The following is a 12721-nucleotide window of genomic DNA, read 5'->3' on the forward strand; positions in this document are numbered from 1 at the left end:
CTCCATGACTTCTCACATGTGCTCAGGGTGAACCTGCTCTCATCTCATCAAAAAAAAAAAAAAAGACCCACAGGGTGCCAGTGGCAGACCTGGTAAATCTGGTATTCAGGCTCCACAGTGCCAGGCAGGTAAACACAGGGCCCACTAGAAGACATTGGGCTGTCAGGCCACTCTCACGAACTCTTCAATTTTGACCAAGCAATCAGAAACAGACATCACACTGGTGGCCTGCTGGGGGCCAATTTGGCTCTGGTAGTGGTGATCCTGTTCCTTCTTGTACAAAGACGCAGATACTGGTCCTGCTGCCTTGTACTAGCATGTCCCGCTCTCCTAGAGTAACTAGCAACAGTGGGAAGGACAAACTCCTTGTTAGCAGTAAGAAACCTCTGGCAGAATCAGGTTTAGGGGTGAAGCCATCTACTGCGACCAGTTGAGAGTGAGGGGAGGAAGACTGAAAAAAGACGCACTATCGAAGAGAACAAAAAACTGATAAAGCCTAATGATTAAATGCAGAGTGGTATATAAACACATTAGCGAGGGGAAAAAACATCTAAAAAGGTGAGTGAAGAAGAAACACTCAGTGGATCATTAGAAGCCCCCAGCAGCCTAGGGGAGACAAATCAGGGTCACCTGATCCAGTCCTAACAATGGGCTTTATCAAAAAGCCGTAAGCCCAATCTTTTAAAAAAAAAAAGAAAAAAAGGGAGGTTGTCCGTCTCCTGAAATCAAACTAACAGTTAGTTCCACAGAAGAGGGGCCTGGAACCTGAAGGCTCTGCCTCCCATTCTACTTTTAACTACCACAAGTAAGCCCACAGTCTGAGAGTGAAGTCCTCTAGTGGGAGGTGCAGTACTTTTCAATGAAAAGTAGCCAATATGGGCGAAATGTGCTCTCTTTCTAGTGCCTGTCAGTATTCAGGCTGCAGCATTTTGGATTAACTGAAGGTTTTTCAGGAATGATGCTGATCTGTATACAAAATCAGGCTTGACCCTTACAGATGCGAACCTTGAAATTCACACAGCCCTGGGCATTTCACATTGTGTGTGACAGTCTCCAAAGCAATAATGTTAGTTATTGTCTTGTGGATTAAAAGCCATACATAAGCATGTGCCTCGACTCCTGTAAAGTTTATAGAGGCAGCATATGAGTCGTGTGTGTTACAGTAACGTTGTCATTTATGCCGCATTGCACACAGTCACCAGGCAAATAATATCTTTCAGCTGCTGGTATATCGATAGGTGTACCCTGCACCACTTCCCAAAGTGTTTTGTACACTTTGCTGCTTAGTGATAAAGGAGTAGGCTCGAGGACATTACCTTCTGCAAGGCGGCGTTCGTGTCCAAAGTAGACTCTTGTTGCTGAGCTGTGGATGCAGGGCAGAGGAAGCTGGGGAAGGCTGACTTCATTTCCTCCCAACACGCTCTATAATAACCGAAACAAAACAAAAAATAATACGCACACATAAGAGTTTTTGAAAGTTGTTTTTTTTCTGAACCAGGTCAAAATGCAGAAATGTTACTGATTACACCAGGTGCTACACACAAAATCCCCAGTTTAAATTTTCACCATCATATACAGATAAAGGAATATATATAATAGTTTTTATTAATGACATTCTTAGACTTGTGAAGCTACATGCTCCTGGGACCAAAGCTACATGCAAACCACGTGACAAAGAATCCAATTTAAAACTGTTGGATAAGGATAAACAGATTTGGTGTGCTTGTAATTGACGTCAGAGGCAATAACACTCTGTAACCTCACTATAATTAATGTTGGGTTGGTGTGCAACTTTGACAAAACAAACTATAGTTCCTTTGTGATAAAGCTATTAAACTAGGGTGCAATCAGGTCACAATCTCATATAATGCTGCTTATATGCCACTACTGAATTTTTACTTTTATTTTACTATTTAACTGAATGGCAAATAGTACAATGGACTGGTTCTTATATAGTGCTTTTCTACTCAACCTAAACACAATATTAAATTTTAATATTAAATTCTATAAAATGTAGATAGAACATAATGTGCAAAGTGCTTGTACCAAGTCCACTGTGGAACGTTTTTGTAGCCTGAGTAAGTAAGTGTGTTATCGTGACACATTAACTAACTAGTGAGCAGGGTGAGAGGGCGTTGTTAAGTAGTCTGACAGCCTGGAGAAAGAAAATGTTCTTGTGCTGTCAGGTTTTGGTTGTGATGGCCCGTAGCCACCTGCCACAGGGAAATGTCATAAACAGTTTATGTTGTGAAGTGTCAGCAGCAACCTTTCTTGCCCATCAACTGAATTGCTGAAATGAAATATAGTGTCTATTCACGTAAATATAGCCATTGTGCTCCTATGGACCTTGTTTTGCATTATCCACCTCCCATAAGAAGCTTTAGGAAGGAAAAATAAGGCTGGACACAATATTGTGGTATCCCAGCAAAAAGTGGACATTGATAGTATGTATTTTGAAAATAAAACGGGACAAAAATCATAGAAATTTTTTTTTTTTTTACATTACCTTGTAAACATAGAGGTACTCTCTCAGAAAGGCGCCCTGCTGTTTAGCCGTCTGTCTGCTGTCATTGATCAGGATCTGTCTGAAAGCTGTTACAGCCTCCTCTGGTTGGCGAAGTGTGAAGGACTGACGCCCAATTGTAAAGTTGATGTGATCTTCTGCCAAAGACCACCCTCTCTCCTTATACACCTGCATGGCTTGGCAGTAACACCGTAGTGCGTGCCTCCTCTACATTATGAAACAGCAAAAAGGATGGGAGACAGAAGGACAACATGAGGATATAAATATATAGAAGACGGAAAACACAAGAGGAGATGAGATGATTGCTGTTAGCATGAGGCCATTTATGATCTACTGCTGGAGTACACACTTTATCACGATAACGGTGTATAAAAAACATTAAATATAGGGGCAGCAGAATAAGCAGATAAGCCCAGACTTATTACTCCACAGCCACCTCCTCCAGCTTGTCTGGGGGAACACAAAGGCATTCCCAGGCCAGTCGAGAGATACATTTTCTCTCCAGCGTGTTCTGCGTCTGCCCCGGGGCCTCCTCCCAGTGGGACATGCCCAGAACACCTCATCCAGAAGGCACACAGGAGGCATCCTTATCAGATGCCTGAACTACATCAACTGGCTCCATCCAATGTTGAGGAGCAGCGGCTCTACTCTGAGCCCTCTTGAATGGCCAAACTCCTCACCCATTTCTAAGGAGAGGCCAGCCACAGCTCATTTTCGCCGCTTGTATCCACGATCTTATCCTTTTTGGTCACTACCAAAGCTCGTGACCATAGGTGTAGGGACATGGATTCAGCAGGAAACCGAGAGCTTTGCTTTTATGCTCGGCTTTCCTTTTACCACAAAGGACTGGTACGGTGTCCGCATCACTGCAGCTGCAGCACCAATCCGTTTGTTGATTTCCTGCTCCCCTCTCCCTGCACTCATGAACAAGACTTCATGATACTTAAACTTCCCCACCTGGAGCAGGAAATCGTCCCAGACCCGGAGTAGTGTGGATACTTTTACATTTTTTTTTTTTAAACAAAAGTGAAATGATGCCTGGTTCTGATCATAAATCTATAGTGAACTGTATGCATGTGCTTGTATTTATATGTTTATGTATATATGCAACACTAGAAAAGAACTTCACACGCACATGATTGATTACAAGGATCACAAATGGACGTCTGCAGCCTGTCCACAGCTCGGACACAAAACATTTCACTGCATGTTGTACTCTGATTGTGTATGTGACGAATAAAGCTTGTTTGTTTAGGTTGTTAAGTTCAGTCCTGCCCATAAGTCAATAAAGTCTATTAAATAAAAGTTGTAAAAGGGAACATTTTTACATCACAATACAATGCAGGTGTAAAATGGAAGGATAGATCAAAAATGGCAGAAAAGACTCACCTGTCCTGCTTTGCTGAAACGATGACCAGACAGAATCATATGGAAGGCAAATTTGCGCACCATAGGGTTTCGCATATTAATGAAGCAGTGGGCAGCCTGCTCCAGCAGCAAGGCACTCCGTAAATCAGAGTCCTGCAAGAAAAATAAAACAAAAAGAATTAAAAACCTCTATTAAGTTTCAAGCAGAATTCTAATGCAGTCTAATTTAATACAGTCTTCTTAATAACTGCACCCCAAGCTGATTTCAAAATAATAGTTTCCTTACCTCACTGGTCATTTTAATGAGAAGAGTGGCAGCTTCTGAGTATTTTCCCTGACTCTTGAGTATTTCAGCACTGAGTAGAGCACAGCGCTCAGCCAGCACCATGTTCCTGTAAAGAGGTGTGGGGAAATATACCATCAGGAGAAGAGATGCTAACAGTTCCAGTTCAGATGCTGGTACCCCTCTGTTTGTACACCATCTCTGTACATTATGTCACATATTAAACAAAATCCTAAAAAGACCAATTGTCTGTATGATCAACTCGATCACAGGTGAGTCGAACTCCAGGGTTTTAGATATCACCCTGGGTCAACACACCTGAATCAACAGCCTTCTGGAGAACCCCAAGACATATTGAGGAGGTCATTTAGGCATTTAAATCAACTGTGTTGGATCAAGGACACATCTAAAACCTGCAGGACACCGGCTCTCGAGGCCTGGAGTCCGACACCTGTGACCTACAACATCTGAAAGTTTCTGGCTATAAACACCGCATCCAGAACACCTTGGATTTTGAAAACAAGAGATAATGACACTATGGAGGCAGAAGAAACAATGTTCTTATATTATGTTACAGCTCTCTTCACTTTCCACTGTTTCCACTTCACTGTTCCAGTCACTGAAGCAGTGGATGTAGTTCGTAAGAGATGACAGGATGAACCCAACTGTTAAGTCTCAGGAGGATTGCAATGATTTATTCATCGGGGAAACCAAATAACCTCTGGCTAAGTGGATGGCACAACACGGAAGAGCTAACTTGTCAGGCCAGGAGTCCGCAGTCTATTCACACCTACAGGCCAGTGGACACTCTTTCAAGTGATGAGGATGTACACATCCTGGACAGGGAGGAATTCTGGGGCCTAAAGGTACATCTTTCACCATCTTACAATGCTGTGATTGCAGCCATTCCCCAATTGTCTGTGAATGTTACCCAACGCCATTGATCAATGATCATTGGTCGTTGGTCATGACAACTTGCATATTAAATGATCATGAAACTGACCTCACAGCCCATTGCTCATTCAGTGGTGCTAGTTTCAGTCATTGTGCAAATGTACTGTTTATAAGGTTGGTGACACCTGCAGTCAGCTGAGACTGAAGAAGTCACTTGGAGTGATGAAAAATATCTCCCACTGAAAACACCAATTAAAAAAAAATCTCTTCAGTAAATGCACCATCCTCTTGTTTACAAGAAGAACAAGCTTCTCAATAATGGGGTCTTAAAAAACACACAAGAACAAAACAATAATATGCAGTCTCTACGGAGTATTCACAACCATTTTTTTCTCCCACATTTTGATATGTCATGGCCTCATTCCAAAACTGATTAAATCCATTTTTCACCTCAAAAAGTTTCCACTGATCTGTCACATATTTCTGCAACTTGACTGGAGAAATTTTACATTACTACATAGTAGTAGCAGCATCATGTCTTATATATGTTTTCTGACAGCAGGAAGTGAGAGACTAGTCAGTGTTGAGGGAAAGACTGAACTGAAGCAATGTGCAGAGACATGCTTGATGATAAGCTGCTCCAGAACGCTGTGGACATCAGTGACCCTGAGCACACAGCCAGGTAGTTAATGAGTGGCTTTCAAGTCCACTCTGTAAATGTCCTCGAGTGGCGCAGCCAGACCCTGAAATGAATCTTAAATTATTAAATTATGGGATATTGTGTGTGTTGTGTGTAGGGAGCATTTTATAAGCGTAAAAGTTGCTTCAACAGGTACAACAGGTAATTCAGATTTACATTTTTGCTTGCAATCCATGTTTGCATGCCTTCAAGTACACATCTTTAAAGCCTGCCTTTATATGCTAGTGAGAGTTCCTCAAACAACAAAGGGTTGCCTTGTTTAGAGGGAAAATAGAACGTGCTAGTTGTACATTGGCTCATCATTGTAGTGTTATTGGCCACTTATTACAAACCAGTGCAACATGAGGATGAAGATTTTAGAGGACTGTAATTGTGTGTTGGATTGTCCTGCATCATAAGTGACATATTTGTGGGAATCAAGAAAATTATGCAAAATTCCCACAATCCCAAACTGAAATTTATCCACTGAAATTAAAACACCAGAAAGAAATAGATGATGTAATTAGTTAGTCATCAGTCATACTTGCAGACATCTCTGTACGTTTGTATTGCGGTGTCCATGTAGTGTGCTGGATAAGGTCTCGAGGCTCCACCCTGCAGAAAGGCTGACACCGCAGCCATTTCCTACAAAATAATCAGAATGAATAGATGAAAGATAAAGAGTAATGGTAACAAGGAACAAAATAGAAAATAAAAGTGAGCAAAATAAATATCATTATTCAGAACCATATCCTAAGGAGCTTGGAAAAACAACGCGTGGACTTCATTCTTGAAGACGTTCACCTCTCATCGAGGACGCTTCTTCAGCTCTACAAACCAAATGGTGCCATCTAATTAAACCCTAGTTGGAGCTGTTACTCATGAGGGTCGTTGACCCACTATTTATCATGTTCCTCATCACATGAGCCAAGCTCTTGATGTATACACATTCATCCAGTAAGTAAATCCCCAAAAGTTGATTCTGTTCATCTGGACATAGCATTTTCAGTGGGAGTGGGAGTCACTCATCCAAGTGACTTCTTCAGTCTCAGACTGAAGCAATGTACAGAGACATGCTTGATGACAAGCTGCTCCAAGTGACGAAGCTCCCACTGAAAATGCTACATTCAGATGAACAGAATCAACTTTTTGGAGGCACATGATCATTATCAGCAGAGGTTTTGGGTGAAACCATTGAGACATCTTGCCTTACCCTATCATGTGACCCACTGAAATCATCTGACACAAGATGTGACTGGAGTTGAGGTGCCTGGGAAAGGATCTCAGTCTAGGTGGCAGACAGCTGGTATCGTAAGCCACTCGAAAGAGTGAAATCCTTCAGATGTACAGCCGATTCTTGTCCTGTCGAAGTCTGAGCACTCTGCACTGCGCAGCATACACTATGTTGTTAAGTTTGTGTTTGGGAGTTCTGTCCTTGGGATGAAACAAATTTTGTCTGAGGGTGTTGTGAGGGCTGAAGTGCACTTAGATGTAATGCTTGGAGAAAGTTCTCCTGAGTTTCTCTGATAAACCTGCTAGATAATGGATGACAACAGTGCTGCGTTTGTTATTCTGTTTCTCCCTAGTTTGTTTCTGAGCTTCTTTCCTGTTCATCCACGCTGATTTGATGAAGGCCCAGTTGGGATAAGAACTTGATTTACGAGCTTTCTTTATATGTGTGTATTCCTCTTGAAGAGGATTTTAAAAAATGAGTAAACACGTCCACTGTAAACGACCATCTTTGAACAGAGGGTATGGCTTACAACACCAAGAGTCTGCTATCTACAGTGAGATCCCTTCCCAGGCGCCTCAACCCTCACAGCGTGAGCAACGTCCTGAAAATCTCTGCTGATAATGACCCGCATGCCTTCTTTCACACCTTGACTCATGTGATGAGGCACATGATCAACAGTGGGTCAACAACGCTGTTGAGAGACAACACCCACCAGGATTTTTTATTCCTGGGACTCTCCACCATTTGGTTTGTATAACTGAATGAGAGGTGAGATGTCTTCAAGAAACTTCAAGACGTCCAGCTGCTTTCTTTCAAAGCTCCTTAGATTATCATGACCTAAATGACTGACAACATACATAGACATACGCGGCATATTCTTTGTGTTACAGTTTAAAATCTTTTACTTCGGGCACTTTGAGTACTCCGGCAGAGTAGAAAAGCGCTATATAAAAATCAGTCTATGTATCATTTAAATAAGTAATACAACACTACTGTCAGCTCACTGTAGTGAGTGTAATCTTGAAAAAGAAGAATGTGCAAATATATCAGATATGTACACCTAATAATGCTAGTAGTCACTTTAAAAGACCGATAATGTTACATTTCCAGAGTCTATTACGAGGTTAATTCTCTTGTCTGACGGCTGACTTTAGATAATGCTAAATGTTCTGAACTCGTATTACTTTGTACTAGAACTTGTTAGTACTTTGAATTTACTTTTTAATATTGTAATGCTGAGTTCAAAAGCTTCCTTCTGATTTATTCCCTCAAAAGTTTACTGTGGGTCACATATACAACTCTTTTTGCTCTCTAGGACACTTAACAAAACAGAATATTCCATCACTGCAAAGTTTTAATTGAAGTGAGATTTTACAACAAAAGGCAGAAGAAGTTGTTCTGATATCATCACGGTCTGCAGACAGATCATGGTGTATCTCACCAGTGCCCCAGCAGCATACAGCATGGCCTGGTCTGACAGGAAGTCCTTCTTGGCAGTATGATAACAGCTGTAAGCCAAGTCATAGTGCTGAACCAGGAGGCACAGGTCAGCCATCTTCCTGATCTGCAGTTCTGGGGCTTCTGGGGGATATCTGGTATGACAGAAGGGAAGGGTCAAGGGCACTGCATACAATATACAGGGTGTTGCATGGGTTTCATTTATGGGAATGAAGTGCATTGCAGTGGAGCTTACAGAAGGCCACATGTGCTCTTTGGTTCACTGATGCTCTTCTCTGGAGCTTTTCCTCCACCAAACCACTTCTTTGTTGCAGTGAACAGAGACCGACTCAGGCCCTTCCTGGATACTAGCTGTGGACATGGAAGCAAATCATGTTTCCAAGTGCTGGGAGAAGTCAGCGAAACAATAGAATTGACTGAAATTCTAGTGTACTCTCACAAGCCATAAACTCAAATTATGCCATTATGATTAATTTTACAGTTCCAGGGCAGAAATATGAAAAAAGTATACATATTGTTTCAGCATAATGCTCAACAAACTACATTCTCTAAAACAGTTAATATAGTTAGTATAATTTTACATTGCCTGAAGCACATCACAATCACAAACAACAATATGTTGAGGGTCAAGAAATGAGTCGTACCTGATCGTTCAGCTGTCTGATGGTTTTCTCTATGTGTGGCAGTAGACCTCTGAAGGTGAATTCTTGGATAAACTGTCTTATGTAATCATGGTCGTTCAGGGTCAGACAAGCCCCATGGCTACCTGCAGCACAGGCTGGGCTGTTTGAATCTTTAGCACCTTTCTTTAGGTCCGTATGTACAGCACTGAGGTTGTGCAGGTTTGCCATGCTGCTGTCCAACTGGAGAGGATGCCCTTCCAAGCTACTGGACATCTCATCTGCAAGGAAATAGTGTAAAATATAAACTCATAACAATAACCTTACATAATATAAAATAGTACCACTATTTATGCACCCAGAAAAGTAACTACTGCTGGTGCAAGGATTATGTGGAAACTGGTGTTTCAAGCAGTATAAAACATACGGCATAGTCAACCTCTACAAACAGATTTGGTGCCCTTCTGCTCACTTCTGCTCACTCTTGCTGTTGGTGCCAAATCACAAGATTCAACCACCAAAGATGTCAACAATAAGCCTGATGAATACTGGCAGGATGGTCTTTGTTAACATTACACCAAAAATAAATAAAAGGGTTTAGTTCTCATCGAGACTAGCATGACTGGCAAAGAACCTGGTCAGGACCAACACAGCGAATACATAGTGCTAACTAAAAAACATGGAAAGCGGTACAATGGAGCTGCAAAAAGGAAGTCATATTTATAAAATTTACTGCGAGTGCAATATAGCCAAGCAAGTTGAATATAAAAAAAAAAAAATGGTGACCTTTAGATTATTTGTAACTGAAGAGCAGAGAAGCAAAGATCTCCCCAAGTCAGTTTACAAAAGAAGCATTAAATTAACTCACCTTTCTCAGCTGAATAATTGCCGTCTACTTCAGGTCTGCTAATAATGGTCTCTACAGCAGCACTGTTCACAGTTGGAGCTGGATCATCAAACACATCCTGCAAAAACAGGTTCACTATGTGAACTAAAGTAAAATCTTTGGTAAAAGAGAACAAAACTGAACAATCAGGCAACTGCAACAGTTCAAAGTACTATTAATGATTGGGCTGTCCACAATTCAGTCACAACTACCCCTCAAGGTGAACTGAGAAACGCACACATAAAACCTGTGCTTTTATTGTATTCTTTTGGTTTGTAGTCTACCCAACAAACTTTCCCCTGCCATCGACAAACTTTTCCTTCTGCAGAATCGTGTCCACCGGCACTAGTTGTTGCAGGAATATTTAAAACAGCCAGTGCATGTGGAGGAGTTTGCAATGTTTACCTGGTTATGAAGATTATTCTTGTGCAAGTATTGACTCCAGGGATCTGGAATCTGTTCATCCACATTAGCTGAGAAGGTACGGGAGTTCATTTTCAACAGATAGCAGCCCTGAGAACCATACTTCTGTTTCATATCCTCATAAACCACATCTGCCCTGGAGATACAGGGAGAATACTACTTTAGAACAAAACAGCTTACACTTACTAGAGCATAATGAATTCAACAGTTATTTAAAGTTATTACATATAGTTGACTTATTTTTAAACATTTGACATTGTAAGTTCTGGAGTAGTTTCACTATGAAAGATTATCAAAATGTGGTCGATGAAATTTAAAGGAACTCTACGTTTCTTTTAGTACCTTTGTTCATCCCCTTCACACATGTCATGTAGCAAGACATAGTACTTGAGTGTGTTAGGAATAAACCACTTGGGATTAGTGTATTCTCCACTGTGCTGAATTCTGTGCTGCTCCTGAGAAAGCTTGAGGAACTGCTCCACAGGGGCTGCCTCAGTGGATGATACCACTAGCAGGCCTGCCAGAACCATGTGAAGGATACAACAATAAATAGACTACATATAAGGATACTACTATTAATAATACAATAACAGAAAGCACAAGCATACAAAGGAGGAAAACTTTTTTTACAGATCCTAAATTCCAGTTTGTCAGCTCTTCTATTAAAAAAAAAAAAGCTGACGACAGAATGTTGACCACTGGTCAGATCTGTGTGCTGTTAAAAGGATACAAGCAAGGTAATGATTGAGGAACTCGTGGTCAGAGGCAGGCATTGACTGCAGGAAGTTCTCCCTGTAGGCTTCAAACCAGGGCGTGGTTACTTGAAATAGAAAAAAGACAAAATAGACAAAAGACTTAAAAAAAAGCCAGAAAAATGAGGTAGTTTCTAATACTACATGTAGATTAAAAGATAACCACTTTTGAATGTTTTTGTTTGAAAAATATGGATGATAAACTAAAGATAAAATGTCTTGTCAACACAGCAGCTTCAATGAGTCTTGGCCTTAAGACTTAAGAATCGCTGGAACAATTTATTCCTTCATCTGGTGTTTTGATGATGCACATAGAGCACCGGATTAACAGTGGATTAATCACACAACTCCAATGTGGAACATGCCATTCCTTTACCACATGTACCAGTAAAACCATCATGTGAGGTGATATTTCAGTCCTAATTATTAGACCTTCATAGCTGACATACATTAAAAGATCATTTACACAGGACTCAAATGTAAATAACAAGAATTATACTTACTCAGAAAACGGTTACAAATTCACTCAAATTAGGCCATGAAATATGCATTTGACCAAAATACCCTTAATTCACTCACTGTTTGATCTAGAAAAAAAAGTCTACACTTCCTCATCTGAAAATGTAACTAACCACAAATCCTTTACACTTTTACACTTATGTGATGAGTGTGATTAAGTAGTACATGTAAGTTTTTTGCTCTATTGTTTTTTTTTTTTTTATCTGCCATAATGTCTAAAATAACTAGTCACTGATACAGTTTTATAATCCCGGCATTCTTAATTTATGTATAAAATAACTGGCTGCATCCAGTGGTACCCCTCAGTCTCCTAGCAGACACACCTATGTTATTTCAAAAATCCTCTGTGACTTCTTTCTCAGGTGGCCCTGAGGTCAAGGTAACTGAGATTAAAACTCATCTGAGATTTTCTTTTGTACCCATGTTATCAGTTTTCATTCTCGAGTTTAATCTGCCCTGGACAAACGGTACGAGGCGGTGCTCCGCAACTCTTTTACTTCAGCTACCTCCCATTTCTTGTGAACAATTGTGAATGCTTGGGAGAAAAAAAAAAACAGTACACACATGAACACGCATTTGTTGCCAAAGGAAATAATAATCTTTGCAAATCATTTAGAGCGACTGTCACTAGTAAAAACAAGAACGTATACTTTAAATTTTGTTTAACTTAATCAGTTTTTTGTCAACTAAAACTAGACTAAAACTACAAAAATGTAGATGCCTAAATTACAACTAAAACTAAATTACATTTTAGTTAATAGACTATGACTAGAATTAAGTAAAAATGTTCTGTCAAAATTAACACTGCAGGGAACTGGAAGGTAAGGACCAAAACAGGTGTGACACATCTTATAGATCTATAGCGATCCACACATGGGCTAGCAGATAGTGATACCTGAGCTGTACTTGGAGGTTTTGATTTCCAACAGTGTTTCTCTCCAGACACTGTACCAGGGGGTGCTAGCTTTAACACAGTCATCTAGTAGGTTGAAGCACAGAGTAAGCATAGAGTATGGTTATGCTTTGATGTACTTTTTTCATTACTGAGCTGTGAAGTCAACATATCAACGACACCTAGGAG

At 40.6% G+C, this 12721-nt stretch overlaps 1 protein-coding gene and 1 long non-coding RNA gene across 4 annotated transcripts in view; one reads left to right on the forward strand and one right to left on the reverse strand.

The window, feature by feature from the left end:
- The window catches only part of trappc8 (trafficking protein particle complex subunit 8), a 30112-nt gene that overhangs the window by 15271 nt on the left and 2120 nt on the right, over positions 1-12721 (reverse strand). The window contains exons 3-15 of one of the 3 annotated variants that reach the window (XM_042227219.1): positions 12536-12619; positions 11100-11189; positions 10712-10886; positions 10352-10505; positions 9941-10025; positions 9085-9344; positions 8676-8791; positions 8424-8574; positions 6293-6393; positions 4179-4284; positions 3914-4045; positions 2507-2731; positions 1317-1422 (exon numbers count right to left, since the gene is read on the reverse strand). In XM_042227219.1, coding sequence (XP_042083153.1) covers positions 1317-1422; positions 2507-2731; positions 3914-4045; positions 4179-4284; positions 6293-6393; positions 8424-8574; positions 8676-8791; positions 9085-9344; positions 9941-10025; positions 10352-10505; positions 10712-10886; positions 11100-11189; positions 12536-12619 — 1785 coding nt within the window. Of the gene's footprint in view, positions 1-1316; positions 1423-2506; positions 2732-3913; positions 4046-4178; positions 4285-6292; positions 6394-8423; positions 8575-8675; positions 8792-9084; positions 9345-9928; positions 10026-10351; positions 10506-10711; positions 10887-11099; positions 11190-12535; positions 12620-12721 lie in introns of all 3 variants that reach the window. The other 2 variants (XM_014338777.2, XM_014338778.2) reach the window with 2 other exon arrangements.
- Positions 11873-12196, forward strand: LOC121815606. Its single transcript, XR_006055211.1, has 2 exons — positions 11873-12013; positions 12046-12196. It is a non-coding gene; the product is annotated as an uncharacterized LOC121815606 (long non-coding RNA).

Source organism: Haplochromis burtoni, unplaced genomic scaffold (assembly GCF_018398535.1).
Source record: "Haplochromis burtoni strain Fernald_Lab_line unplaced genomic scaffold, NCSU_Asbu1 Contig_249, whole genome shotgun sequence".
Classification (NCBI taxonomy): domain Eukaryota; kingdom Metazoa; phylum Chordata; class Actinopteri; order Cichliformes; family Cichlidae; genus Haplochromis; species Haplochromis burtoni.